Source organism: Chroicocephalus ridibundus, chromosome 8 (genome assembly GCF_963924245.1).
Source record: "Chroicocephalus ridibundus chromosome 8, bChrRid1.1, whole genome shotgun sequence".
NCBI lineage: Eukaryota > Metazoa > Chordata > Aves > Charadriiformes > Laridae > Chroicocephalus > Chroicocephalus ridibundus.
In genome coordinates, this window is record NC_086291.1 from 23,886,096 (window position 1) to 23,913,127 (window position 27,032).

The following is a 27,032-nucleotide window of genomic DNA, read 5'->3' on the forward strand; positions in this document are numbered from 1 at the left end:
CTGTGTGCTATTGAAAAGCTACGACAGTCTGCTTTGGTGGACAGTGCAGTAATTCTTGAAGCTATGTTAATGAGTTACATTGTGTTTTAGAAACCTTCCAGGTTGAACAATACCATGGGAAAGAGAAGAGAAGAAAAATAGGGGGGTTGTGCATGTTTCTCAATAAGTAAATAATACATGAAACATTATCATTAAACTATTTAATTGGCAATTTGATGATGGAAAGTTTTAGTCCAGATGTATTAAGGACAGAAGATTTTTAAGCTGCAGTGTAAGCCCATCCTACTATATCCAAAATGTTACCATAATAAGATATAACTACCCAGTAAGAGCTCAGTGAAAAACATTTTTCACTGCAACAGCCTTTAAGATATAAACACAAAAAGTCATGATAATTCTCTCCTTTAGCAGAGTTCAAGATCCGTCTAGTTTTCATTTAACTCTTTACGAAACTGTGTGTTCATTTTTCAATAACTTAAGAATTTTTAATTGTTCTTATACTGCTCGTTTCTGACCTCACGTGGGAGTTGGTGTGTGCACGGCTGTGACTGTTCCTTTAGGTCTGCACTGAATGGCCTACATGAAGAGCTGTCTGGGTAACTGAAGGTAGCACAGGATGGGGTTGCACTGAACACTATTGTGGCTCATCAGTTAAACACCACATCAGCAATCTCTTCTGCTCACTTCAGTTGATTTACACAGGAACCAAATTGAAATTCATGCCCTGTATCTGAAGGTATTCAACTGCCAGGACTTAACGTTATCAATACCTTGCATGAGCCTCCATAGATGTTGCTCAAGAGCTGTCCTCTAGGAGGACCAGGAAACCCTTACCACAGGAAGGGGGGCCACAGGGGCAGAAGATAGAGCCTCCTCGGGAACCAGTTTGAAAGCTCAGAGCAACCTTCTGCAGAAACCATGACCATCACATCCCACTGGCCTCCACCACTGTTACAAGGCACATTTCTTCAGTCTGTCTGTGTGAAATAGAAGCATAGGACTAGTTACACATACTTATTTATGCAAATATGTTATCTACTAGTAGAGAACTCATACACATCTCACCCACGGAGGAGAAGCGCCAGACAAGCACAGCTCATGGAGATCACCCAGTCCTGCATGGGAGGGTTTGGTGGTCCACCCTCCGCAGCACGGTGTAGGAGCCCATCCAGACTGCGATGTTCTGGTTTCCCCACACCATGAGTCTTCACAAAATTTTTCCCAACAAAATTTCCATGCTCCCATGATTTGATATCCCATTATATGATTTCATACTCAGCTAATACAAATCTGCTCTGCCATTGCCTAGGGCAAGCTGTGGAGCTTTGCATTTCCATTATGTCCATGTCCTCACTCATTGCCTATCCCTCAGCAAGGGCAGAGCCACCCAACACAGGTGGGAGCAGAAGACCACCCCAGCACCAGCTGTGCCCTCACCAATGACAATCGTCCCACACGGCCTCAGCACAGCCAGGAGACGCAGGTGGTCCTTCAACGGCCACAGTTGGGGATGGAACAGGGTCACCAGAGAAGCCCCACCAAAAGCAGCAGGAGTCAGGGCCCACCAAGGAGAAAAGACCAGGTGTAGGGCCCAGCCTGAGCTTAAATAGGGCCCAGGCCAGGGCCCAGGCCAGGGCCCAGGTGGGGCTGGTCAGGGTTGTTAAGGCTTCAGACCTTTTGCTATCTCACAGATTTCTTTTGTGGACCGAAAATCTGAACGCAGTAATTTATAACCACAACCAAAAAAAAGAAATAAGAAAAAAAATATTTTTTTTTTTTAGTGTTTCCAGCACCCCGATTCCATCTGTCGCCACCAAGGTGATTTGATTTCTCAGTTTTTTGATGCTCGTATTCCCTCCGTGATCACTGTGATAACTGAGACCGTCTGTCCATGATAACAGACCAGCCTGCCTTTGCGCTGGCTTTCCCTTGCCCAGGGATGACACCTTTCAATTGCAGTGTTTGAGACATCTCCTTTTTTTCTACCTCCACAGTGGCTCCCCTTCTTAATCCGCAGATAGTCCAAAATAGTCAGAAAGTGAGCAAGATGAAGTCTGTGTCAAAATGTAAGGCAGAGCCACCCAAGGTTGTTACTGACAGTAGAAGCTATTCCCAGTTGAGGAGACCCCCTGCATCTCCCACATGACTTCCTCGACGGAGCTCCTGCAGGACAGCTGGAAAAATGTCTTGGACGAAAATGCACTGATGTGAGCTGAGCACGATGCTGGAGACGGACACCCTCTGCTGCCTCACCCATGGAGCGCTCTCATGGATGGGCTGGCTTCCCCAGGACAAGTGCCAGTGCACTGAGAGAAAGGGATGCTGCGTCCCCCAGGATTGCCGTTTCTCAAACCCAAATATGCATCCGGTGTATAATGAAACCCTGGGTTTCTTGGAACATTTGCCGTATCGTTCAGTCAGAGCTCAGCACGATGGGCTCCCAGCGTTGTGCACCTCATGACATTGCAAAAGCTATAAATAGGAAAGTGATAATATTGCCAGATACCTGCTGGTACAAGAGGAAAACACCAATACTGAGCTGAGAAAACAAAACCGCACTTGGGTCAGTGCCAGTAGATCTGCCTTAAGGTACTGTAGATGCCAGAATGATGAAGTGGCCAAAATAACATCATCAAGGTTGCCAAGTCAAAGTAGCCTCAGAAGCGTAAAATTGCCAACTGGGAATAAATAGGCTTTTCCCCCCCAAAAAAGAGGGTAGGCGTATTTCAGAGGAAACAAAATTCCATTTGCCTCATAAAGTAAATTGAAAAGCATTTCCAAAAAGTAACTAAATAACTAAAAAGAGAGAGTGTTTTGCTAGGAATTAAGTGCCTTTGCCAAATGCACCAATGCGTGTGGTGATGCCAATATTAAAATATTTTCCTATGATACATTTCAGTTCATAGTATTGGAGACAGGCATGATCTAATAATCTGAGAGCTACTCTGAGTGCCAAGAATGCCTTCATGTGATCTACCAAAAGGCTTTGGAAGAACAAGTACAATATAATCAGAGATTACAGAGTTCATCATGCAAAAGCATTTCTCTCTCATTCTGCGTCTATATGTAAATTTGGGATAGGATCCTATACCTCATGGAGGTGTTGTCAGGAAGATTAATTAGCTGGGTCTGTGTTCCACGAGGCAAAGTGCCAGATCTTTAGAGGCTTAAATACCTTTTTAAAATCTGAATTTTAAGGACCTGCTTGCACCAAGTTTGTTGCAGGATCAGGGACATAATCTACAATGTCCTTTCAAGCTTAAAAGTGCACAAAGTTGTTAAGCATTATTATTTATTTTTGGCTGGTCAGATCCTCCCTGAATTAATCTTTTTAAGTTTCCCCAGGAGTTATTGATTTAAACATGCTTTTATTTTATTCTTGCTGGTTTTGGAGAATGTGTATCGTTCAGCCTGCAGCTCAGAGTTCAAAGTGCTTGTCTGGCCATGCAGGTGCCTCTCATTTGAGAGCTCTGTGAAAGACGGTCAAATCTTCCACCAAGATTTTAGCACTTTTTCTATCTTAACTTAAATCACTTTAACTTAAAATGCTGTCACTGCAGTGATGAAAGGCTATTGATGGTAAAATGTTCTTGTCTACAGCCACCCCTGTCTTCATCACAAGAATAATTCTGCAGACATTGACCGACATGCTCTCAAACCAGCTAATGGATGGAGTGAGTTTGATAACATCAATTACCAGGCGAGAGATTCTGTGACTTGACAATCCTCCACCACACCGACGGCTTCCCCTTAGTAGGACAATGCCTAATGAGTTGTATCTCCCAACTAATTGTTTCATAATCTGGCTCTGTTGTGGTAAACAAGTAATTCCTGGTTAGAAACCACATGCAAAATTTAAGCATTAGGGCAATTATTGCTATTAGCTATTACTGTCTAATTAGTCATCTACAATGTACAGCACAGTAACCGAGCAAACTACTTGTAATGATCTCTTGGAAAGGAAAACAGAAATACTCTATTATTTCCAAAAGTGTTGAATGCAGTAATTTCCTGCACAACCTCACTCCAGACGTGGGTCAGGCTGTATTTATTTCTTGTCTTGTGAATCTGAGCTGACTACCCTGAGGCAACGCTATAGAAATGGGTTGCTGTGACTTACTTCTTGAAAATTTATTTTGCTCCTTCTTAAAATCTTGGCCTGCTTGACCTCAGCAGCCTTCACCAGTTTGAAAATGCAAGTTATAATCCTCTGTAGGGATTTAGCCAGGTGTCTATTACAGCATGTAATCTGTGATACAGCTTCCAATATTCACGCTGCAGAAAGGTTAAGCCCCTCTGTCTTTGTTCCTGAGTAAAAAGAGTCCATGAGGTGTTAGTGTGGACAGGAAGCAGATTGAAAGAAGCAACATCTTCAATCAAGCCCTAAGCCTGTGCGGGTGCCACTGAGGAGGATCTGGATGCCACTGAGGAGCAGCGTCCTGATGAGAGACAGGGTGGCTTCGCCTGAGCGGCAGCGCTCGAACTTTAACCCTTGAACGGCACCATTGCTGGCTCCCCTGCTGACATTCAAAGGTCATACTACTGCTAGACCTCTGGTTTTAACCAAAATCCTCACTCTATGGTCACTGTCCCATCCGTCACTGAGTTGCTCCTGAAGATGTACGTGGTGAGACACGCTCCTGGCCAGCGGGAGCAAGGGCAGCCCCGGCGCCCTGTCCCAGGCAGGGACACTTGCAGAGCACCTCAGACACCACGATAAAAGTTCAGGCTGGCTGGCACAAACAGACATCACTGTGCGCTCAAACAAACTAAATCCAGCTAATTGAGGGGAAACCCTACTGGGACCAGTCAGCCCTAGCCAGCAGCTTCTCAGGTAACTCTGCTTTTTCCAGCTGGGGCTGAGCGTGATCAATCCGTGTGATACAGCCACCTGCCCTCACTGGGCCTGCAAAACGGGTACCTCTTCCTAAAGCCAAAACTTTTAGACTCTGCCAGTAGTTTTGGTAACATTTTGAATACTGAAATTTGAATTTTGAGCAGCCTAAAATGAAATAAATAGCAGCTTAATTTGCCTGCCTGCAAGGAGCTATTTAATATCAATTTCCAATTACTGTACAGGAAAACAGTGGGTTTCTTTTAGATGGTCATGGCGTTGGGAAAGCCTCAGCTACCTTTTACACTAATCGGTAGTAAAGTGTTTAGAAGTATTTAATAGTGTTTAATTATTTATAAATCTCCTAATGGCTTAAATATCATTTTGAAAAGTTACAAATATTTTCCGCCTTGTCCAGCTGAAGAGCTGCTGCTTGGAAGGCTTAAATGAAGATTTATTTACAGCTGCCTGCCGGTCACAAAATTACTTACAGCTGCTAATGCTCTGGTCCTTTAGCTGTCCCCAACATAGATTTGGCTTAGTTTTCACAAACTAGGGGAAGTTTCTCTTCGTTGTATTCATTTTACTGAGACAGAGGTCTTAAAGAGGGTTATCACAGAGATCAAGACATTAAAATATGTAACTAATACCAGTTGAATTAATTGTTTTCTTACTGACGTGTACAAAGAGACGTTCACGTAGGGTAAGACCCTTTTACACTGTTTTGGTAATCTAAGTCTGTCTTCACATGCAAATTACGTTTAAGATTAATTAGAAGCAGTTTAAAGCCAAATTGCTGGTAGAGAAAATGGGAATCTGACTCCAAGCCTCCGAAGGAATAATCACGTTAAATATTTCAAAATTACATCAGTGACTGCCATGTCAGTAGGCAGAGGGGAACTTACCTAAACTCATCATTTCTCTCCTTCCTCACTGTGTTAGAATTCAGGACATTTATTTTATCGGCTTATATCGGCTTAGATTTTTTTTCTCCTAATTTCCTCTCTAGAATACCGAACTCCATACAGGTTATTTTGGTATCGTCAAATCATTCGCCTCTTAAAAGAGAATTGTGCGCTATAAAATTAAAATAATAATTCAATTTATTGGGGAGAATATGCTTGAAGCTTTTTATTAGGATTCTCATTTGCAGCAATGTCCTCACCTGGGGTTTCAGGGGCAGGTTGTGCCACTGCCGTTACTGCTGGTGAGAGTTTCAGGCGCAGGACAGCACTGTGATTCTGACCCATTTCTCGCTATACCCTGCCATTAATTGGAATAACTTCATCTTCCCCAAAAAGCTTTGTTCCCACAGAGGTTAGACTATCATTCAGTAGCAAGCTAGGGCTGATTTTTAGCATTCGCTGCACCATTCTTTTAGGCACCTTATTGCTACCAGCTTTCATGGTCTTACTGCTAGTTCCCACTAGCTTGGTGTTTTGTTAGAGCCCCATCTCCCAGCGTTCTCTGATTGTACTGGCACCTCAGCTTTTGCTAAAAAGGAAAAGGTGAAAGAAAAAGGGAGCAAAAGAAAGCAGCTCTTATATAAAGAAAGAAACAATACGTCCCACGCAAGCTGGGTTACCCGCTGGAAGTCATAAAACATGCCTCCTCCAGCAGCCAGGGACTAGCGGATCAGAGCGGCTTTAGTTTTTAACATGAAGAATCGCAACAGAGCCAGTGGTTGCTTGTGGAGCAGGAAACCAAAGCCATCCCTCAGCAGCGCTTAATGCTCCTGTCTGGCTACCCAGGAGCATTTATTCGTTGTGTTTCGATACCCATGACCTCCCAGTGAAGTTGTTTTTACCAAAGCGGTGACAGAAGCATAGACATTATAGGTATGCAGGCAGCTTTGTGGTGACAGGTACAGAAGTGACCAGGTTTTTCTGGTAAACCTCGGAAAGCTGTGATTTATGCAACTCTGAGTATTTTCTGCAAAATTGATATTTACATCTAGTCAAAGGGTCTGGAATCTTACAGATTTCACAATATGTGTATTTTCCCTAAGGAAAAGAAAAGGCCTAAGTTAGCAAATCCTGGCAATTGTGACTGATTTATTAAATGGAGCTTAAATAATAAAAAATCTGGTGTTTTCTTTATTCTGCTTGAAACTTATTTTTGATTTTCACTGTTTTATTCAAAAGGAAGGCATGGAAATAGCAACCGTGAGCTTGAAATCAGAGCTGTAACAGGGACTTATTATAGACACGTTTTACAGAGTTTTTTTATTGCAGCTGCATACTTTGAAGCTGTCAGCGTAACAAGCAGCGGGCTGCTTTTCAAATAACCCTTTTTGTTGTCTTGTAGTTTTATTTCCTAGCTTCAAGTCCCAGTCAATCGTTGTCAGTTTTAGCATTCAGCCGTATTAATGGGAAGGAGAAATAAAATAGTATTTCCCTGCTCAGGTAAGAGGAAGTTGCCAGTGGGGAGGTCAGAGTGAGTGCAGAATTCCTTCTGCCTGTGTTTCCTGGGAGCGTGTCAAGGAGCAGAGCAGTGGCCGAGGTGGAAACTCACGTTTGAAACCCATTTCCCACACTGGATGGCATTGAACCGCTTCATTGCCCTGAGGCTTTGAGACAGTGAGAAGCATAACTGTAATTGTAAGAAAAGAAAAGGTTGATTATCATACCAGGGCTCGTTCTGTTTTCAGGGTGGGTGAGGGGAGCTCTGATTAATGACAATAACGGCTACACTTGCGCCCCTATCGAGCACTGCTAGGTCTAGGCTCATGCATCTTTTTCCCCAGCAGGGCTGACCATCAGTGAAAAGAGGAATGGGTTCTTCCACGCTCCGTGTGGAAGGTGGAGGGAAGGATACAGAGCAGCAGTTGCTCTCTGGAGCAAACGCAGAAGAACAAGTAGCAAAATATTAATGTACTGTTGAAAGCCAAAATTAGATAGACGTGATTCAGTGCAGCCTACGGGGTCTGATATCTTGGTAACTGCTGCAAGATATCCCCAATCTGCAGACAAAATAGCCTTTGTGAAGAAGCAGAAGATTGTAGCGTGCAAGTTAATGCATCAAAAGGCCAGGAAGAGAATAATTCACTTTCACCTTGCTACAGAGGACAAGCAGCAGTAAAAGCTGTGCACTACTGGCAAGCTTTTTTTGTTGCTGTTTTTAACTCAACCCCCAGTTCAGACCTCCAGCCACCTCGGCAGCGTTCCAGCTGGAGCTGCTGACATCTCCCACCTAATCAAGTGCTGGATTATCTTGCCCTGATAAATTGGAGCCGGTGCCTTGTGAAAAGTCTTTCCTGAAGTACTTCGCTAGCCGGTAATAAGATGGCAGACGTCTGGATCAAGCCCCAGAGCTGGCAGAGCACTGTTTTTCTAATGACTTTTGGTGGTGAGTGTAAATGTTTTAAGGCAAGCCGGTGCTAAGATGGGAGCACAGTTAAGCATGATAAATTTCATGCCAGAATGAAAGGAAACTTGAAGGTGTACTGGGTACTGGTTCGTACGGAGTATGTGTGGGCTGCACTGCTGACCTCAAAACACCTGCCCTAAACATTATTTCTTTCGTGAACGGAACTCTTGAGGAACATACTTGTTTTAAAAATAAATTCTCTTTGGCTGCTGCGTCTTTCTAGGAAGAATTGGAGTTGCTGAGCTATTAGGGACTTGCTTACTGTTCTTGGTCTTTTGTGACTCAATCGCTGGTCCAAGTCATTCAGGGTAAATAAACTCTTTCTCTAAAACATACTAAGAAAAATGTGTGTTACAGAAGCGAGGGTGCTGTATATGTGTGTGTTTGTACATTTATTTCGACAGGTAAAATAGCCAGGATAAATCTCATTAAGATAAAGGTATTCCTTGCAAGCATTTGTGTTTTCTTTCTTGGTTCCACTCCTGAAGAAAAAGCAGCAGTTCTCATGTGCCAGACAACAAACATCTTTATGTGTCATAATCACCTGTGCCGTGCCTCTTGTAATTCTGCTTTGCTCTTTTCCAGGGGAATCCCTACATGTGCAATAATGAGTGTGATGCGAGTACCCAAGAACTGGCTCATCCTCCAGAATTGATGTTTGATCTCGAAGGAAGACATCCCTCCACATTTTGGCAGTCCACGACTTGGAAGGATTATCCAAAGCCTCTTCATGTTAATATCACGCTCTCCTGGAACAAAACCATTGAGCTGACAGATAACATAGTTATCACTTTTGAATCTGGACGTCCAGACCAAATGATCCTGGAGAAATCGCTCGACTATGGACGAACATGGCAGCCCTACCAATACTATGCCACGGACTGCTTAGATGCTTTCCATATGGATCCAAAATCAGTGAGGGATTTATCGCAGCACACAGTCCTAGAAATCATTTGCACAGAGGAATACTCTACTGGGTACATGACGAATAGTAAAATAATCCACTTTGAAATCAAAGATAGATTTGCTTTTTTTGCTGGACCTCGGCTTCACAACATGGCTTCTCTTTATGGCCAGCTTGACACAACCAAGAAGTTAAGAGATTTCTTTACCATCACGGATCTGAGGATAAGGCTGCTTAGGCCAGCAACCGGAGAAATATATGTAGATGAGCAACACCTGGCACGCTACTTTTATGCAATTTCAGACATAAGGGTATACGGAAGGTAAGAAAATGTATATACCTTTAGAAACAGGCATGTATGTTCGGTTTTAGAGGTTATTCAAAACCGTTTGTGTCCCCAGATATGACGACATTTTCTGCTGGGTCACGTTCATTGGAAATCTGGCTCAGTTGAAATCTCTTTCAGGTCACACTAGAAGTTTCTGACTCAGCGGCACAAAGTTCTGGGTGTTCGCTGTCACTGGCCTGGGATCTTAAGCCCTAGATCTCATGAGCAGGATAATGTTGGCTCAGGAATTCACCCTGGCATTAAGGCATTTTCTGCTTTTTTACAGTTGGAGCCTCATCTGATGGCAGTTAACTAAAAAGAGGGATTCAGTTTTATCATTTGACTTTTTCAGGCCTTTAACGCAAGCTGTGATTGATGCAGCAGCCCTTGCGCAGACCCTTCCCACTAGGTCCAGCTATGAACTGCCTGTGAACAAGGAAGGCGGCGGAGATTAGAATCTATTCCTTGTACTTTAATTAGCTCTGAAATGCAGTGAAGCTGAAGTAAAATGGAGAAAAAAAAAAAACCAAACAGTGTTTTGGAGAGACTGATTTGAATATAACAAAGATGAATACTCAGCTGGGTTCCAGACAAATAGTCCCTCTGGGGCAAGCAGTGGCTGGTATCAGGTGCCATAGTCCCAAAAATAATAACTGTGCGATGACATTCCTATCGGGAAATTTTCTTCCCAACTCAAACTAGCAATTGACTGATGACCTCAGGCAGGAGGGTGATACTCCTTACATGTGTCTTGGATGCCAATTCATTCAGAAGAAATAAATGGGACTTTCTCTATTAGCAATTCACTCACCTTTGTAATGTACCTTTTCCTTCTCTTCTGTTTCTTCTGTAGAGAGTTCAAATCCTCCTTTTTTAAAGATTTTTTTTTTTTTTTTTTAAGGGAAGCTAAGTATCAAAACGAACAGAAAAGCTAATGTATCTTGGAAGGCCAGGGCATTTTTTGCAGACACAAGACTGAGTGAAAAAAAAACCAGACAGTGATCGTATAAAACAGTGGTGACTGCGTTTTTATTACTCCTGTAGCAAGTTTGCCATTTTCTACCTCTTTTATACAAGCCTTTCATGTTCATAAGCATTTCCATATTGCAAAAATTGATACATAAAGTCAATGTAGAATCAAATTACTGTGATGTAATCTATTGAAAAATATTCCTCTAACTTTATATTAAGGAAGAATTGATGCCACATACAGATTTGAATGTATAAGCGCTTTTGCAGTGCCGATACATTTTTATATGATCAAAATACATCTGTTAGGACTGTAGATTTAGCATGTAGTTACAGGACTGTAGATTTAGCACACAGTTACAATCTTCTGTGTCCACACCAAATACATAACGCATACATACACAGAATCACTAATTGAATGTGTGAAAGTGTAAGATAAATGTTGCTGTTTAAGAATTCTTATTGTAACTCTCATTAGTTACATTGTAAATTATTTTTCAGCAGTCTCTTGAGAGGGCTAAGTGGATCAGGGGCAGCTTAAGATACTGTTTGAAATAGTGTAGTAACATTAGCCTCAGTATACAAAAATAACACATATGTTGTACTTAACGTGTATCCTTTCTCCGTTGGACCTCCCATAGGTTAGCTCTACAGAGGATAATATCAAAGCTCAGGATTTGAAGGTCCTTACACTTTAAGGAAAAGCTGCTCCCCATCTGAAAACCCATTTGGAGCTTAGTCTGACTTCAGTTAAACTATCAGTACTTTATCAAAGAAAGCATCTGAAGGATTAAAAAAGAGTGCATTGCATGCAAATTAGAAACAGAAAGATTCTCAGCACATCTGGGGCACGACAATCTTGTGAAAAATTATCTATAAAAATGAAGCGTGACTGTACAGGGAATTTATCTGATGCTGATGCTTGTTGTCTAAATGCTGCAGTAATTGGACACATGCTTTAAAAGAAATATCTGATGTGTAATAGTATCTCACTGGATTAGATTCATGTGAATTCTTATCACTCTTTTGCTAATGAGAAGAACAGCTCTTTGGGGACTTGGTGGCCTTTCCTTCAATATGTACTGAGCTCCTTGTTAAAGAATTGATGGGCTTGCTTACTGCTAAGTAGCTGTGGGGCTGCAGTGTGCAGCCCCTGATTATTCAGTCGCACCAAAGGTAACTTGCAATAGGCCCACTGTCACCCGGTTTTAGGTAGTTTTGGTCTCCTACCAGAAACTTTACAGACCCCCCCCCGCAAAGACTCTCCAAATCAGCGTTTATGATGATGTGCCCTGGCATACCCGGAGTAAGGGTTACCAGGGGGGTTGTGCCACTCTTTATGATTCAACTGAGCATTCCAGCCCTTGCGGGTTAATTTAGGATGTTAACTGGAAATTACGTTACAATTTTATTTATTTTTTTTTTGCTACAGTGTTTCATATTCTGGGTTTTGGGACCTAGATATTTTTATACATTTAGTAAAGCTGGACTAGACTGTTCCATGAGGATGGGATACAAAAGGACTTTACGAAGGAGCTTGACATGTGGTGAATGAGTGATGCTAGCACACAGACCTTAAGGCTAGTCATTTTACTGAAAAAAAAAGTAACCTGTAGGTTAAATATAGTTAAAATCACCAAAGCTCATAATAGCTCATATTTCTAAAGACAGTATAAAATGTAATTTTTTTCACATCATATTTTAGGGATCTATGACAGTGAAAAGCATCTACCTTAAAGCTGCTATATTTAATATACAAGATGCTGGAGTGGTTAATACTTAACAAAAAATTATAGATAGGAGATTTGCCCACTTATTACAGGGTTTGTTGGGTCATTGCTTTGCATTGTGGTGTGAAATAAGCCCGATGTACATTGCATTAGAGGTGAAAGCCTGTGTACTCTCGATGAACGGCTTACCTCCTCTATTACCACCTGTTTATTCATCTTCAATTTACCACTTCCATTGTGTATGTCTTAAGATGATAAAAAAAAGGAAACATGGCTGTTAGCAATTTCAGAAGCCCCATTGTGCTCACATTATTCAAGAAACCTAATAGTCCACATGAACTAATTCTGACTTACTGATGGTCTGCTTCACTAAATCAGGGTGATTTTTTTCTAGTGAATAATGGACGATGTAGTGTGCCAGTACCTTAATTAAAGAGAGCCTCTCTTAGTCTTGATCTCATTTTAATTTACAGGGTAATACTACAATAATATCACTAATGGAAGGTACATTAAAGGGCATCAAGTAGCATTAACTGTATTAAATTATGGCACTTGTGTTAATTAACTGCTGAAGCAAGATGGTCCTAACGGCTAGAAAGGTCGACTAATGCATAAATAAAAGTCTTCTGGGATGGGAAGCTAAGAAAGAGCAGACATTTTTCCCCTCATCTGGCCTTGCTGCAGAGAATTGGAGGGTGTCCTGTGTGGTAACCTCAGGAAGGTTTGTTTCTCTCACTTCACTGCCTGCAGAGGTGGCCTGGGCTGTCTGCGAGCTCTGCCTGTCTGCCATTCCCTGTGAAGGACAGTCCTGGCAGTAAGCTCTGAGGCACAGCTCCCTTTTTTAACACTTTTTTTTTTTTTTTTTTTGTGGCAGTTCACTAAAATGCTGATAATAATTCCTTTGAAGTCGAGCAAAAGGTTCCTAGCAGATTTTGGCTCAGGCTGCTAAAGGTTTAGCTGCATTCATTCCAAAGTATTTTTTTGCTTTAACTGTTATATTGTCAGTGACGTGGACATTTATACACCGTAAATTAACTCTAATTCAGGATGCTAGTAAAAAAACATTGCCCCAGTGGGCGACAGAATGACTAGCTGGCTGAAACAAATGATCTTAATGCTTTTGGGTGATTAGGTTTTGATCTAAGAGCCACCAGTTTCCTTCTGACACCAGAATATCCAGCCTCTGTACAATGTTATTAAGCCCTTTGGAATTTATTTTTATGCTCTTCTCGCCTTGAAGCGTCTATATTTAAGCCGCAGGGTTTTCTGACCCTGTCTCAGCTACGGTTGCAGTTCTAACAGCAATAGGAACCTCAAACTCACAGTTCGCAAGTGAAAAGTATCCTCAGTTTTAACAGTTTCTTGCTCGCACATTAACTCTTCTAAATTTAAATCCAGCTCAGGGTCTGAATAAATTACTCTGAAGGAAAGCATATTTGCGATTAGGGGCTTGGGGCTTTTTTGTCTTTTCAGCGAGGCTGCCCCTCCTGCCAGCTGTGCCCCCGAACCCCCCAGGATGGCTGGGGTGGGTGTGGGGTAGGTGAGGACCCTTCCTCTTGAAAAAGAGCTGATCTGCCCCCCTGAGTCGGGAGTCTGCACTGCAGCCTCCCCCGGCAGGGTGGCTGGTCCCAGGTGCCATCCTCTGCCTTATTCTGCAGATCCATTCTATGGATGGATTAATTGGATTAAATCTGTTTGTTACCCTGGCATACATTTGACAACGCTGTAATGATATCCCTCTTTAATTTACCCAAAAGCAGAACTTTGCCCTAGGGAAGTGGTAATATATAGAAGTGCTTTAGTTTTATTTATAATAGAAAATGTTTTCATTAATGTTCAGCTCAGAACCAGACCATCAATATGAAGATATGTAGGCTTCAAGCTCTTAAGGAGACAACTGAATACCACTCTTGTTTCTAGTATTTATTTACCGTACTTGAATACTCTTTGTTTTATGAGAACACTTGCATAAGCAGCTTGTTCTCCTTTGAGATTTGCACTAGTATTCAGAGGGAGTCTAGCAGTTTCTCCAATTAAATTATGAACTCATTAGAGAACAGGAAAGAAAAAGAAATGTATGTATTTAAGAGCGTGTCAATTTATCTTTAATTCCCAAGTGCAATTAGCTTTTTTAATATATCTACTGTAGTACGTCACTAAGGAAAATAGTCCTTCATTTTCTGTAAACAAATCTAGGATCATCAGGAATTGAAATAATTAAACGGTCACTGTGTTTATTCACACATGAGCAGTCTCCAGTGTTTTACTCAGTGCAGGTGTCCTGGGTGGGTTTTACTCCTGCCCATGTTCAGCTAGTACTGGTTTCCACCCTCCATCCTGGTGACACAGGTCACAGCTCGTGGTGGTCTCAGTCTTGTGGTGACGGGAAGGGGAGCAGAGCATCAGAGTCTCTAATTCTGCTACACGCTTTTGAAACTAGTGGGTTTAAATCACCAGGTTTCACTCACCACCTTTGCTCATTAGCATTTGATCATCTTTTCTTGGCTCGTTTTGCAAGATGTCAAGTATTTTCCATACTGATCTCCCCCAGCCATCTTTCAAGGAAGCTCAGTGTTGTGCAGGATCAGGGTGTTTGAGGAGAGGCACCAAGTCTTTTTGTGGCATAATTCATTTTGCCATTGAACATTAAAGGAGTAGAGATGAAACTCCTGATGAAAGAAATGAGAATTTTTCTTTCAGTATTACTTTGTATGCTGAAAAGCTATCCAAAGAGCCGTTCTGAATAAATTCAGTGATTCCAATATCTTGCAGAAACTTTCTTTCCTTTAAGCTTTTCATTTCAAAAGAGTTCAATTTAATGCAAACACTGAAATAAGCTTAAGGATCTCCTGGATCACATGTACAAATGCTTCCTGGCACAGGGTTGTCCTTCAGGTTGAAGTTAAAGCTGGAGTGATACAACATATTATCATCTTAAAGTTTTAAAAATTCCAACTATTTCAGTAGTAACAGGAACTACCAACTTTTAGGGCTTTTTTTTTGTCTTTTGTTTTTTAATTTAACGTTATGATCCCTTCCATGGGTACCAGCGAGGTGAGATTGCCTGCTGTTAGTTTTGTCTGTCTCAGTACTTAATTACATATGCTTGGGAGCTGATTTTTTGTGGCTACTTCTCACCTGTGAAGTGCCTCAGAAGGTAGTAGTTGAACCCAGAATATCCACGTGCTTCTCTTGATACAGGTGATCTCTCTCTCTCTCTCTGTTAATCTTTTTTGTCAATTGTAATAAATGAGCCATCATTCAGCTGTGATGTAGGGAACTATTTGAAACTAAGAGAGGTAACTTCGCTGCCTTTCCAGTGCTGTAGTAAATGCTGTGTATCACTCCCTATATGATATGAGAAGTATTGAAACAAGAGACCAGATGTGATACTAGTTTTAGATGCCATCCTGTATATTGGGATTAACTTCAGTGAAGTTACCCATATTAAACCAATGAGTTTCCAATGCGTTCACGTAGGAGAAGTGAGGGAAAACAAGTGATGGAGAGGAAGGGAGGACAGAAGGAAGGAAAGAGAGAAAGGAGGGAGGACAGAAGTAAGGAGGGTGTCCCAGCTTCTGTTTAAAAGAAGTGAGAGGAAAACACACCTCTCCCTTTTCATCTTCTCTCATCTTCATTTAATAAGGCTGATGTAAAGCAGGACGGTTCTGCTAAGTCCAGTCACATGGAGACACCTATTCAGAAAACTGCAAAGTGAATTAGTAAAGGCCAAGGTCTAACAGTCTCATTACGTGGGGTCTGTGAGAACCCTTCCTCTCCTTCTCTCCTGAGTCCATCTCTGGCATTAATGGGTCTCAGCAGAACTACTGCACAAAGGGAATCATCATGGTTCTTACTCTGTCGCAGTGGGCTGTAGTGCAAATGAGCCGGCACCAAAGATCCTCAGTAAAACACAGGTAAAACATCTTGTTGACTGGGCTGAACAACAGTTTTCAACACTGCTGTAATTCTGTTTTCATAGAATACAGTCCTGTTCATGGAAAAGTAAGAGAAGAGCTACAGAAGAAAATGGCAATGCTGTGAATTTAGCAGGCACTAATACGGTCAGGGAAAAGGAGGTGAGGGGTTATGCTGCAGGTGCCATTCCCAAGAGAAAGTCTGGCTGCTGACACAATTCAGGAAGGCATAATGGTAGCAGCAGCCCTTTGCAGGACAATGGGCTGTGTCCTGGTTAGGTTCGTGGGACATGGGAGAAACGAAAGGACGCTGAATGGCAAGAGGCATTCTGACAACATTAGGAGGGAGCAGGAACTGGAGAACTTACTGGTATACTAACGCTCCTGTATGAGACGGCCTGGAATTGTTGCAGCACACCGAGTCCTTGGAGCCTTAGAGTCTGCCTGTGGACAGCATCTGGTTGCTTACACAACAGTTCATCCAGACTTCTAAGCCAGTTGCAATTAATAAAAAGGAATGATTGGTATGACTTTTATGCTGGAAATGCTGCTGTACTCCGGGGTAACATAGCTGTACTTCACTGATGATTATTTTGACATTTCAGGGGTGATGACCACTGTTTTAAAATAAGCCTAAAAACAAACAAAAACATTTCAGGATGAGGCTAATAATCCTTAGCTTTATACTGTGGGTTAAAGCCTTGAGACATATGGATAATGCAATACATAAGGTACATACGCATGCCCATATCGCAGTGCTGGAGGGCAGTTTTCTAAAGTTATGCTCTTTCTTTGAACACTTGAGTCTATCCTCTGACTTTGATGTTTGCACAAATGTCAATAGTTGTCTGCTTCTTCCTTGTAAACTCCCTGGAAGACCTTGTTATTCTTTTCATTTTCACCCTTAAATCCATTTGTGTCTTTATGGGAGCTATGCAGAGTCTCTTTCCTCTGTGCTGTGCCATATCCCCGCTTCCACCCTCTCTAGATGTGTGTTGGCCTGTAATGTGAGCCAGTACCTGATATATTAAGATTTATAAAGTACTTTGAAATACACTTAAGAAAGATTGGTAGAGAAGCACAATGGATTGTTATAATTTGTCCTCCCTGCACCATCACTCATAAACAGGCATGTAATGGGAGTACTGGTACAAATGTTAATGGTGGCAATGCTGTCCCGATGACAGAGGGACTCAGTGGGTCATGTTTAACTGCCGGCAGTATTCCTGTTACGCTGCACATTAAACCTATTAGCAACCAAAAAAATAAAATTTGATTACAATAAGGATACATACATTGAGATATGCGTCTTCACACTCAGCTAATTAGTTGCCATCGACTGTTTTCACTTTGCTCAGTGACATGTGGTATATAAATCATTTCAATATGTTAAATGCAAATGGTTGGTAATAGGGTAACCATCTGCTCGCTGTTGGAAAGTTAGCAGAGGAATATAGTAAGCTGTACTTCTAATAACGATGCTAAACTCACATCCCTGAAATACCAAATATCTAAAAACAGCTGCCTCCACTAATGCCAACATTACTAATACGTCTCTTACCCTTTTCATTTTCAGAAGTAAACCACATATTGTAAGAGGTAATTTTGTTCTTCCGCATGAACTTGACTTCAAGGCTAGCGTCTGTAACAGCAATGTGAACCACCGTGTCTCTAGCCTGATCTTTTTCTTAGATTGTGTTGAGTGCATTTGAACTGCCAATAAATAATCAGGCTGCCCACTCTTCTCGGGACATCTTTTTGTCCACAAATATAATTAAACTCTCTTCCTCCCCTAACCCCTGCTGCCAGGCCCTTTTTCAGGGATGACATTATTTTGTAAGTGATAGATAGTTGGCACATTGCTGTCTGGTAACGTATTACGCTGGAGACCGTCAAAGGGTGCCTTCCATCTAATAACCTCCCATGCCCTATGAGCGTTAAAGATCACCACTGCAAAGAGGGATCAATTATTTTGCCACAGACATGTATTATCAGGGGCTGTCACATACCTTCGTAATGAGCATTTCTGGGTACCCAAGTGACAAAGTAATGCATTGGAAAATTAGTAGTGGGACAAGAGTGAAGAACTGCCTGCCAAAGTTGAGGCTGTGCCTTCAAGCTAGAGCAGCTCCTTCTCTCCTTACCCATTCAGTCATCTGCTGGTCAGGGTCACTATCACAGCGCTGATGTGCTGGCTCCCCTGTCAGTAATATTGCCTATCAGAGAGATAAATACGTTCCCATACTGAATTCCCAAGACGTGGCTCTCAGCATTAAAGAAGCTGAGGAATTAATTTGGCTCTCAGTGTCTGAATGGAAAAGAAGTTTGCGATTTCATCGGTCAGATGCCGGTGTTGCTGTGGCTTTCTTCAGCCATGTTGGGAGGGAGGGGTTGGTGTTTGTTTGGGGGGTTACATCTGGCATGGCAGTGTCTGATTCAAGATTGTGTTTCCAGGGAAGCACCTGCAGGGGAGGAGGCTGCAGGAGAGCTCATTAGCCTGGCGGTTTCTCAGCCCCGGGATGAATTACAGAATAAGATGCTTGCTCTACAGGGTCTCAGAAACCTGCGGCTTTGTGTAGGTGAGCTGTCCTGCAAAGCCTTCCAAGTTTAAAAAAACATTACAGGGAGACGTTTTTGTGCTAACACATTTTCCTTTGTTGCCTTGCAAGAAAAGAAGTGCTGGCTGAAGGCTGCACACATTTGGTGACTCCATTTTGATTCACAGTGAACGCTTGCCTGTTTCAAAATGGGGTGTCTGCACTTTAAAGTTATCTGGAGCATTTATAGACAGAGCTGGTGTGATGAGCAGCACTTTATAATACCTCAAAGGCATGGTGCCAGAGCTGGGAATTCGATAAGCCGGGGTCCTGAATTGGATTCCAGCAATGGTCACAAGTTTTAGGAAGCTCTCATTTGAAATTGCAAGCAGGGGAAAAACAGGATTCTTTCTCTTTAATTGCATTAGTTTTATTGAACTGAAGCATTGCTGCAGTTCCCAGAACACTTTATATATATTTTAATGCAAGTTACCAGAGACAGAACGGTTGCAGGACCGTTTATTGTTTCTGACTTTTATATTTGGTAAAATTGATTTTACTCATTTTCTCATTTAACTCTCTCGTGCATTAAGAATCTTTAGACTTTGGGATGGTGTTTACTGAAGTCATTATAAACATAGTAATTTTTTGGTAATGCTTCTGCAGCGCTTTTGTTCAGACCTGTTCAGAAAAGCCAGGCCAAGCCACATGAATGTGAACTGGAGTCCAGGAACCTCCAGTAGCCTTTTGTGCAGGAAAGGGAACGTGAAATTAATTCCCTCAGTAGCTCATCCTTTAGTTTGTTTGATGTACGCTGCTGGAGCTCACTGCGACATGAATGTCCTGGTCATCAGATGTTTCCCATCTGTTGTTTTTGGGGAAGAGGGAGGGTCATTTGAGAGATTTGGGGTTTTTTAACCTTGCTTACCTTGGCTGTGTTTTTATAGCCTCACCACATTTTGATTTACTCTAGATCTTCTCATTGTAATTATTGAGCAGTGGGCCGCTTCTTCCCTTACTTAGAGCTAGGGGTGTTGATTTTGCCATGTAAGCACAACCAGGAAACAAAAACATTGACTTGAAAAAAAAAATTTGAAAAAATTACCATTCCTGCCCCCGAGTTGGAGCACAGCAGGTCCAGCGACCTTCTGCGCCACCGGGGGAGCAGAGCTGGCGGGAACAGGGTGCAGCAATGGCAATTGGGACAGGGGACAGAGCTGCACTGTGAGAAGGCATCTGTTTTGTCAGTGACCCACTTTGGGAAATCCTCCTTCCATCGTCCCAGCCCCTGCATACCTCCGGCTGCTCATTTCTCACTGTCTTCGCTTCTCTTTTTGGTGATCATCACTCCTTCCGTTGTATCGCATGGGGAGTTGCTGCCCGTGTGGCTCAAAGAAAGCATGGAAGCCTTCGGCCGGAACATCTCGATTTACAATGAAAAAGTAAACCTATTATACTTTGTCAATGCAGAAAATTGCTTATCATTTAACAAGCTTCATTAAAGATACTGTGCTTGTGGAACTGTGCCTCTCTTCCTTTGAATGCCCCTGAAATAATTCTTCCAGCAGGACGGCAGAACAGCAAGGAGCCAGTTACATTTTTAATCACTTGAGTCCCGTAGGAATTGCAGTCTGCCAGCAAGGGCAGCTCCTTCCCCTCTGTAACACAGGAGAAGAATTAAAAGATGGGAAGCTGTGTTTCCCGAATGGTGTGTTACAGTTATTAATGAGCTAAAGATCAAACAATCTGAGCGTCATTAACTGCTAATATTCTGCTAGTGAAAATGTTTAACCCAATCCACAAGCTAGATCTGGAAGAAAAAAACGGGGGGGTTTCATCCCCCTTTTCCATTTGTTTTTTTCCTTAATGGTTAATGGAGAGTGGAGAAACAGCTGGATGCAAGGAATAGGGAAAAGTAAAATAACATTTAATTTCTCCTCTACTGTACCTATCTTGAAAGAAAGTTTCAACAGTGTAGAATCCTTACACACCCAAACCAGTTTGCATCATTTTACCTTCTCATCAGGTTGATCAGTTAGTCACTGCAGAAGTAACCCTCAACGTGGGGATTCTTTCCGAGATTTGTCCTTTCAGGTGGATGACAGCAACAGCCTTAGTCCTGACATGTACATATATCCATGTTTTAGCCTTGATGTCTTAAAATATACATCTGGACTTTTGTTTTTTACAGATACAGAGTCACTATATTGAGAGATCAGATTCTGAAATCTCTCTTCATTCCAATGGCTGCTTTTGGAGACTAATGCAGACTTTGGATTTTGTGGTCTGTACATTTGTTTGTTTGTCTGTTAATGCTTCATAAAATATACATGCTTTAAATAGGAGAGATGCAAGAGAGCGATACCGCCAGAATGACAAAGGGTTCTGTGTCTTGATTCCGAAAGCCAGTGAAGTATATACTTTTACAATAGGTCGTTGGTTTCCTCACTGTACAGTCATACCCAGGTTACCCAGGTTTTGCCAGACAAGGGCACAATTAGCGTGTGGCTGACATTCAGCTTGCCCGTGAGTTGTGGAGGGGAGGTGCATATCCTCTAAAGGCTTCATACAGACAGCATCACGTTAGATTTTTAGAGGCATTTGGCATTTAAAATGAAACCACCTAAAGGTGGTTTAGTGCTGGCACTTGGAAAAAAATTGGGGATTTTGTAAATTTTGACTGTGTTTTATTGTACCAGGACTTTTGAAAAATCTCTTGCACGTACTATGACCACCAAAAAAAGGGCTTACTCCTAGAGAAAAGGTTCTGCAATTTAAAATGGGATGAGTGTAGGCTGTAACAGGAGAGGCCTTTTGGAGTGTTGTCCAAATATTGCTGCAATGCACACACCATTAATGGAACATAAAGTCCGGTCTCAATGCCCTGTATACAGGAGCTTCTCTCCCCTTAAGTCCTAACACGTAAAGTGTGTACTTTTCTTATATCCTCATATGAAACCAGATTTGAAAATTCAGCTGCTATAACTACATTAGGCAAACAGGACAGGGAAAGAATTGCCATGAGGCGTAGGGGAGACTTCATCCCAAGAGAGTGGCAGGCAGCAGCCCAGGACACTTGTCCTGCCTCCCAGCTGCAGGAGCGGGTGCCAGTAACACTGAGAGGGGGGCAGCTGTTTTGTCACGGGTGTTACTGGAGTTCGCAGCCTGCAGTACATCCATCTCAAGAGAAGCCTCTTACGGACCTTTTTTTTTTCCTTATTTTTTCAAGTTCTTTATCTTCAGAGGTATGTCAGCACCTGAAAACCCAGAGATTATAATGAAGGGGTAAAACTGAGATGAAACACAGGACTGATTTGCATAGGAAAAAAAAAAAGGAATAAAAATGTTGTATTTTGAAAGCTACATTCAACTTTTGTTACAAGAAGCTTGGACAGGTGCCAGCAGCTTGTTCCCTTTGTGATATGATTATATGGCCACTAAGTCATTTAGTTCAGTCAATTTGCTGTATATCATGATAAATCTGTATCTAGCAGAAAATCCACAAAGTTCTGCCCTTTTCCTCTCCTGAGGCTTTCTGCCCAATGTGAAAGCAGAGACCAGCTTTAACAAGATCTGGGGACACCTCTGAGTCCTTGTGTAATGCTCCCTTCCTGGCTTGCATAGGTCGACAGGAGGAGATGCTGAGCAGGCATGAGAATAGAAGAGGAAAGACAATGAGCAGTAATGGCGAGGTCAGAAGGTCATGACTGCTGTGGGCACCATCCTAAATCCCAGTGGAGCTGTCTCCGTCCTTCTTCTCTGCAGCTCTCCCGGTGTCCGAGAGAGAACAGCACTAAAACAAGACACAAACACTAACTCCTTCATCCCCAGAAGTATTACTTACAAAAATACTTCCTAATAAAGTGGCTGCTAACCTTTTCTTCTTGTTTTTTTATTTGCATAATTCAGGAGGCTTCTGATAATTAGGCCCAAGTTCATTAAGGATAAAGCTCTGTGTCATGCAAGAGGTCTTGTTAGATTCTCTTGGGGCACCTTGTCTCTTCCTACTCATCAGGTCTTCAGGAGAGATCCCTCCTTTTCAGTGGATGGCAACTCTGTCAGTGTGCAAACACACGAGATCCATGCCCTGAAGAATGCTTTAATTCAAGGGAGTGGTTGTTCACCATCTGACTGTCTATGCCCTGAACAGGATCCTGTCCAGCCTTGCTAGATCTCTTCCTTGTAATAAGCTGCTGCTTGAGAAATAGATGCCGCTAGACATCCCGGTATTAACGACCTCTTTTCTTTGTTATTCCAAATGTAGGGTCTTTCTTTACCTGCATCTGTTAGTTCTCTAGTATTGTTCATAGAGCTATGTATTATATTTATTTTTTATATATATATGCATACATTTTACTTCCAGATTAGCTCAAACATCAATTGAGAACAGAAACAGCCTGTACATTTTCCATTGGAGTTTGAGGCTGAGGAAGCCTGCTTGACATTTCAAGGAAAACTGAGAAGTTTGTATAGGATTTTAAAAGCTATATTATGCAAGATGGAATTGCAAAAGTTTGTTCTTCAGTATAAACATGTACTGATTGTTTTTGTCAGCAGTATTTCACAATTTGCTTTCCCCTATGACATCCTTACATTATTCATAACTTGCAATCTATTCCTTAAATTTTCCGTTATAAGAGTTTCCTGGTGGGGGTCACAGAATATGAAGGGAAGTATTGATTTGAAACATTTGAAATATAAATGAAGTTGTTTAGTTCTTCTGGTACATAGAATATTATAGTCACTGGATCAAATTTGACCTCCCAGCATGTCTGTTTTCATAGACAACAAAAACATGTTCCCGACCCCTCGGTGGACAGTGCAGCTCAGCTCTAGCCTCTGTCTGAGCATCCTTTGATTTACCCAGTACTTGTTAAAAACAAACATGAAAAATACATGTTTCAGTGCACTCAAAGGCCAAAAGCAATCACTATTTTATTCTAGCCTGACCCTAGGTCAGAATCTTAAGACTTTGCTTTGAAACTACCAGTCCATTGTCAGTTAAACTTACGGAACAATATCAAAGCAGTATCGTCAACCCCATTTCACAAAGACGTACACAAAGTCTCCTGTCCCATGTCACGAGAGTTTGGGGCTAGGGCAAGTACTAAACCCAGTGGCAGACCTGTTTCGGCACTGGGGGAAAACCAGTGAGTGTTGGTGGTACTGCGACGGGCAGGCGTACGTGCATGTCTATATGTGTCTCCTGCTCGCTGCTCCAAGGCCAATGCCAGAAGCCAGGTCTCCTCGCCCTTTCCCCATCGGAGGTCTAAGAGCTCCTTTCCCGCTGCATCTGACAAGTGAGTAGGACTGCCAAGCTCTGGTCACCCACCTCGGAGAGGACCGGGTCATCCATTAGGAGCCATACCCGCAGACCATCTATTAATTTACTACATTCAGATTTTTCTTCGGTAAAAGGCCAGTAAATTTGACCCGTGATATCATCTATATCTCAAGCTTTCTAATACTAAAGAGCATTTGTAATTTTCCCATCTTTGTGTAATTCCACTGACCTTAATAAAACATAAGGCAGAATCTAGTCAATATAATGGCTTCAAGATAACAATAAGTAGTATCTATAATTAAACAGTAGTTATATGGTATTTTTCAAAAAAGAAGACAAGCTTTCTCTATATGAAGTCACCAACTGAAATACAGGAGGTGAAAGAAAAATTGTTTTCCCAAGTTAAAAAGAAAAAATACAGTTAGAACTTTATTTCCTGAACCATTAAAAATTATCCCCAGCAAATGCTTCCATTGGGCTGTGTTATTATACCAGCAGGGCTAGCGATAAGATGACGCAATAGCCCTTTTTCAGTTTCTAAGTTAGCTGAAGGATGCTAAGTTGCTTTTGGCATACTTCAAACACTGTGCACAGACACAAACCACTCACTTTCCATCTAGTTTTCTTCAGGAGAAAGGATTAGTATTTTTGAAGTATAAATTATTCACAGAATAAACTTCTATCAGGGATGGCTGAAAGTGTCTTCAGAATTCAACCCACATTAATAAATACCTTTGACTAATATTTTTGAAAATTCAAAAAAGGCACTAGTTTTCCTTTGGAAATATTTTTGTTCAAAAAATTGTCAAAAATAATTTCTAAAAAGGGATTTAAAACCTGAAAATAAAACTACACATTTCATTTGACACAAAAGATTTTTCCCCCCAGTTTTTTTCAGTTCAGCCAGCGAACTGAAAAATCAATTATTCGCACGGCTCTACTGGCAAATAATTCTTATCAGAATAATTCCAGAGGGGATTATTCTGTGACAAGCAGCTTATATTGTATGGAATTTAAAAGTTAAAAAATTGAGGCTAGCATGATAAACAATGAGAAACGATCTGTTCAGTTTTCTCAGTTTTCTCTTTCAAATTATGACCTCCAATCGGGATGAAAAACTGAAAGAGAAAAAGGAAAAAAGAGAAACAAAAAAAGATCTATATATTTTAAAGTGGATTTGCAGTATCTGTTTTGATAAGAAGAAGCCAGTTCCCAATTATTTTAGACGGAGGCTTAGATGGAGGCCTAAGCATTTTGAAAATCAACCCTAATGAAACACAAGAAAACACCAGAACAAAACCACTTTGGAAATATTTAGTCAGCGTCATTCACTCTGAATGGCTCTTTATGCACCCTCAACTTTGATAGCTTATTCATTAATACTTTGGAGCACACTCCAGAAAAGAACATAGCTGCCTTTTACCTTATAATTATCCCTAAAGTTCAAGTTCAGCAAGATGATTTTTCAAAAAGAGACCAATTAACCTGCCCTCGTAGTAAGTACGTGCTTCTCCTCAGCCTTTATGAGAAGCACCAAACGGAGGTGCCGTCGGGACCCGGCAGAGAACGATGGCAACCCGCAACCTCCCAGTGCTTCTCTCTTTTCTGGTAACGACAGCAGCGCTGCAGAGGGAGAGACGTGATTCCAAGTCCTTAAAACTCAGGCAACACCTAGAAGTAATACCAGCGATACCCAGCAGAACGGCAACACCCTGGGAGGAACAGCAGGAAAAAGGTGCCCTTCAGAGTGGTTGCAGCGATGATTCTTGGGCAGCAGCTTCAGTGCAGACAAGGAGCAAGGTATAAACCTGGAAAGAGGAATATTAAGCTAGTTCTCAGAATCTAGTGTTAGTGTTTTGGGCTAGGCTGTGTATTCACAATTCAAAAATATTTTACATATTTATCATTTAAAAATAACTGCCAAGAGGACAGGCCAGTAAATCCTACGCCAAAGGTTTTCATGTCCGGATTCTCAACAGAGAGCAACCTGAATTACATTTCTGTTACGCCCTCGCTTATCCCAATGGTTTTCCTAAATGTCCAGTGAATGCCTAGGCATCTCATGGTGATATTGGTGTGTGAAATTAGAGTGTGCTTTTATCAACAGTTCTTTACCTTTTCCCCCCCACGTCTCCTATAAAAGGATAAGATAAAAGGAAATCTATTTTGAAGTACGTGTCTTTTTAAAGTACTTAAGACCTGGGCTTTTCAGGGACCATGAGGTTGTGTGTAACTGTATTAACAGAACTTAACTTCAAGAGAACTCAGCCTTTGTTCTATATGTGTGTTTTATTGCTGGTTGTGCATATTTGGTGGTACACCTAGAGCAAAAAGTATCCAAAATATGTAGCAAAAAACCCCAAGGATATGTTCGATATTCCTTTGCTCTTTGAAGAAAAGTCTGCCTTCTTTCTGGCGGTTTTCAAAGGGAGGTAAAAAGTGGGGTCTCCTGATCAACTTGCCCAAAGCTTTCCTGCTGTCTCCTACCATTGCTCCGACTCCACTTCCCTGGCATGTCCCGCATGGCTCCAGCCACTGTTTTGGAGGAGCCACCATGAGTTGGGTTGAACCAGCCACTCCGACAGGGTTAGAGAACCTCCGTAAATTATTCTGCTCTGCATTTGCTTTTCTCTGAATGATGACTCAATTTCTTCTTGGAAACAAACCTTTCCCTGGCGTCTGTGTTTGGAAGGGAGGTGGAAGTCTCCTCAAGGCTTTGTTTGATGTGTAAAATCCTCTCACCCACAGACATAAACTTAACAAGAGGGCTTAAAAGCAGAGCTGATCGAAGCAGATACCTACCGGAGGATGAGCAGGGGAGAAGGTTCCTCACTAAATCCTGATGCTCGGACTTGTTACTGACTGCAGGAGGAGCAGGACCGAGCTAGTCATTGCGTTAAAGCTATCAGAGGTCTCACTTTCTCAAGGGAAAGCTGGTGTCCAAGAGCAGAGGTGTGTGGGGTGGGCTGTTCTGTACCTCTCCTGTGCCTCTGTGGACGGCTCCTGCCCAAAGGGCTGCTGTGGTTGCACGGGGCCTGGTCCTCGCCAACTGCAAAGGGACGCCCAGTGAGGACAGCAGCGGTGGCATGCTCCTGCACTGACCTGGGGCTTACATCGACTGCTCCTCCCAGGAGTACTGCTCAGGGTAGCACAAGGCATG

The 27,032-nt window shown here is 42.0% G+C and overlaps 1 protein-coding gene across 12 annotated transcripts in view; it reads left to right on the forward strand.

The window, feature by feature from the left end:
- NTNG1 (netrin G1) overlaps nucleotides 1-27,032 on the forward strand; it is a 158,806-nt gene that overhangs the window by 58,162 nt on the left and 73,612 nt on the right. For all 12 annotated transcript variants that reach the window (XM_063344164.1, XM_063344175.1, XM_063344171.1 and 9 more), the window contains exon 3: nucleotides 8,789-9,429. In XM_063344164.1, coding sequence (XP_063200234.1) covers nucleotides 8,789-9,429 — 641 coding nt within the window. The remainder of the gene's footprint in view (nucleotides 1-8,788; nucleotides 9,430-27,032) is intronic.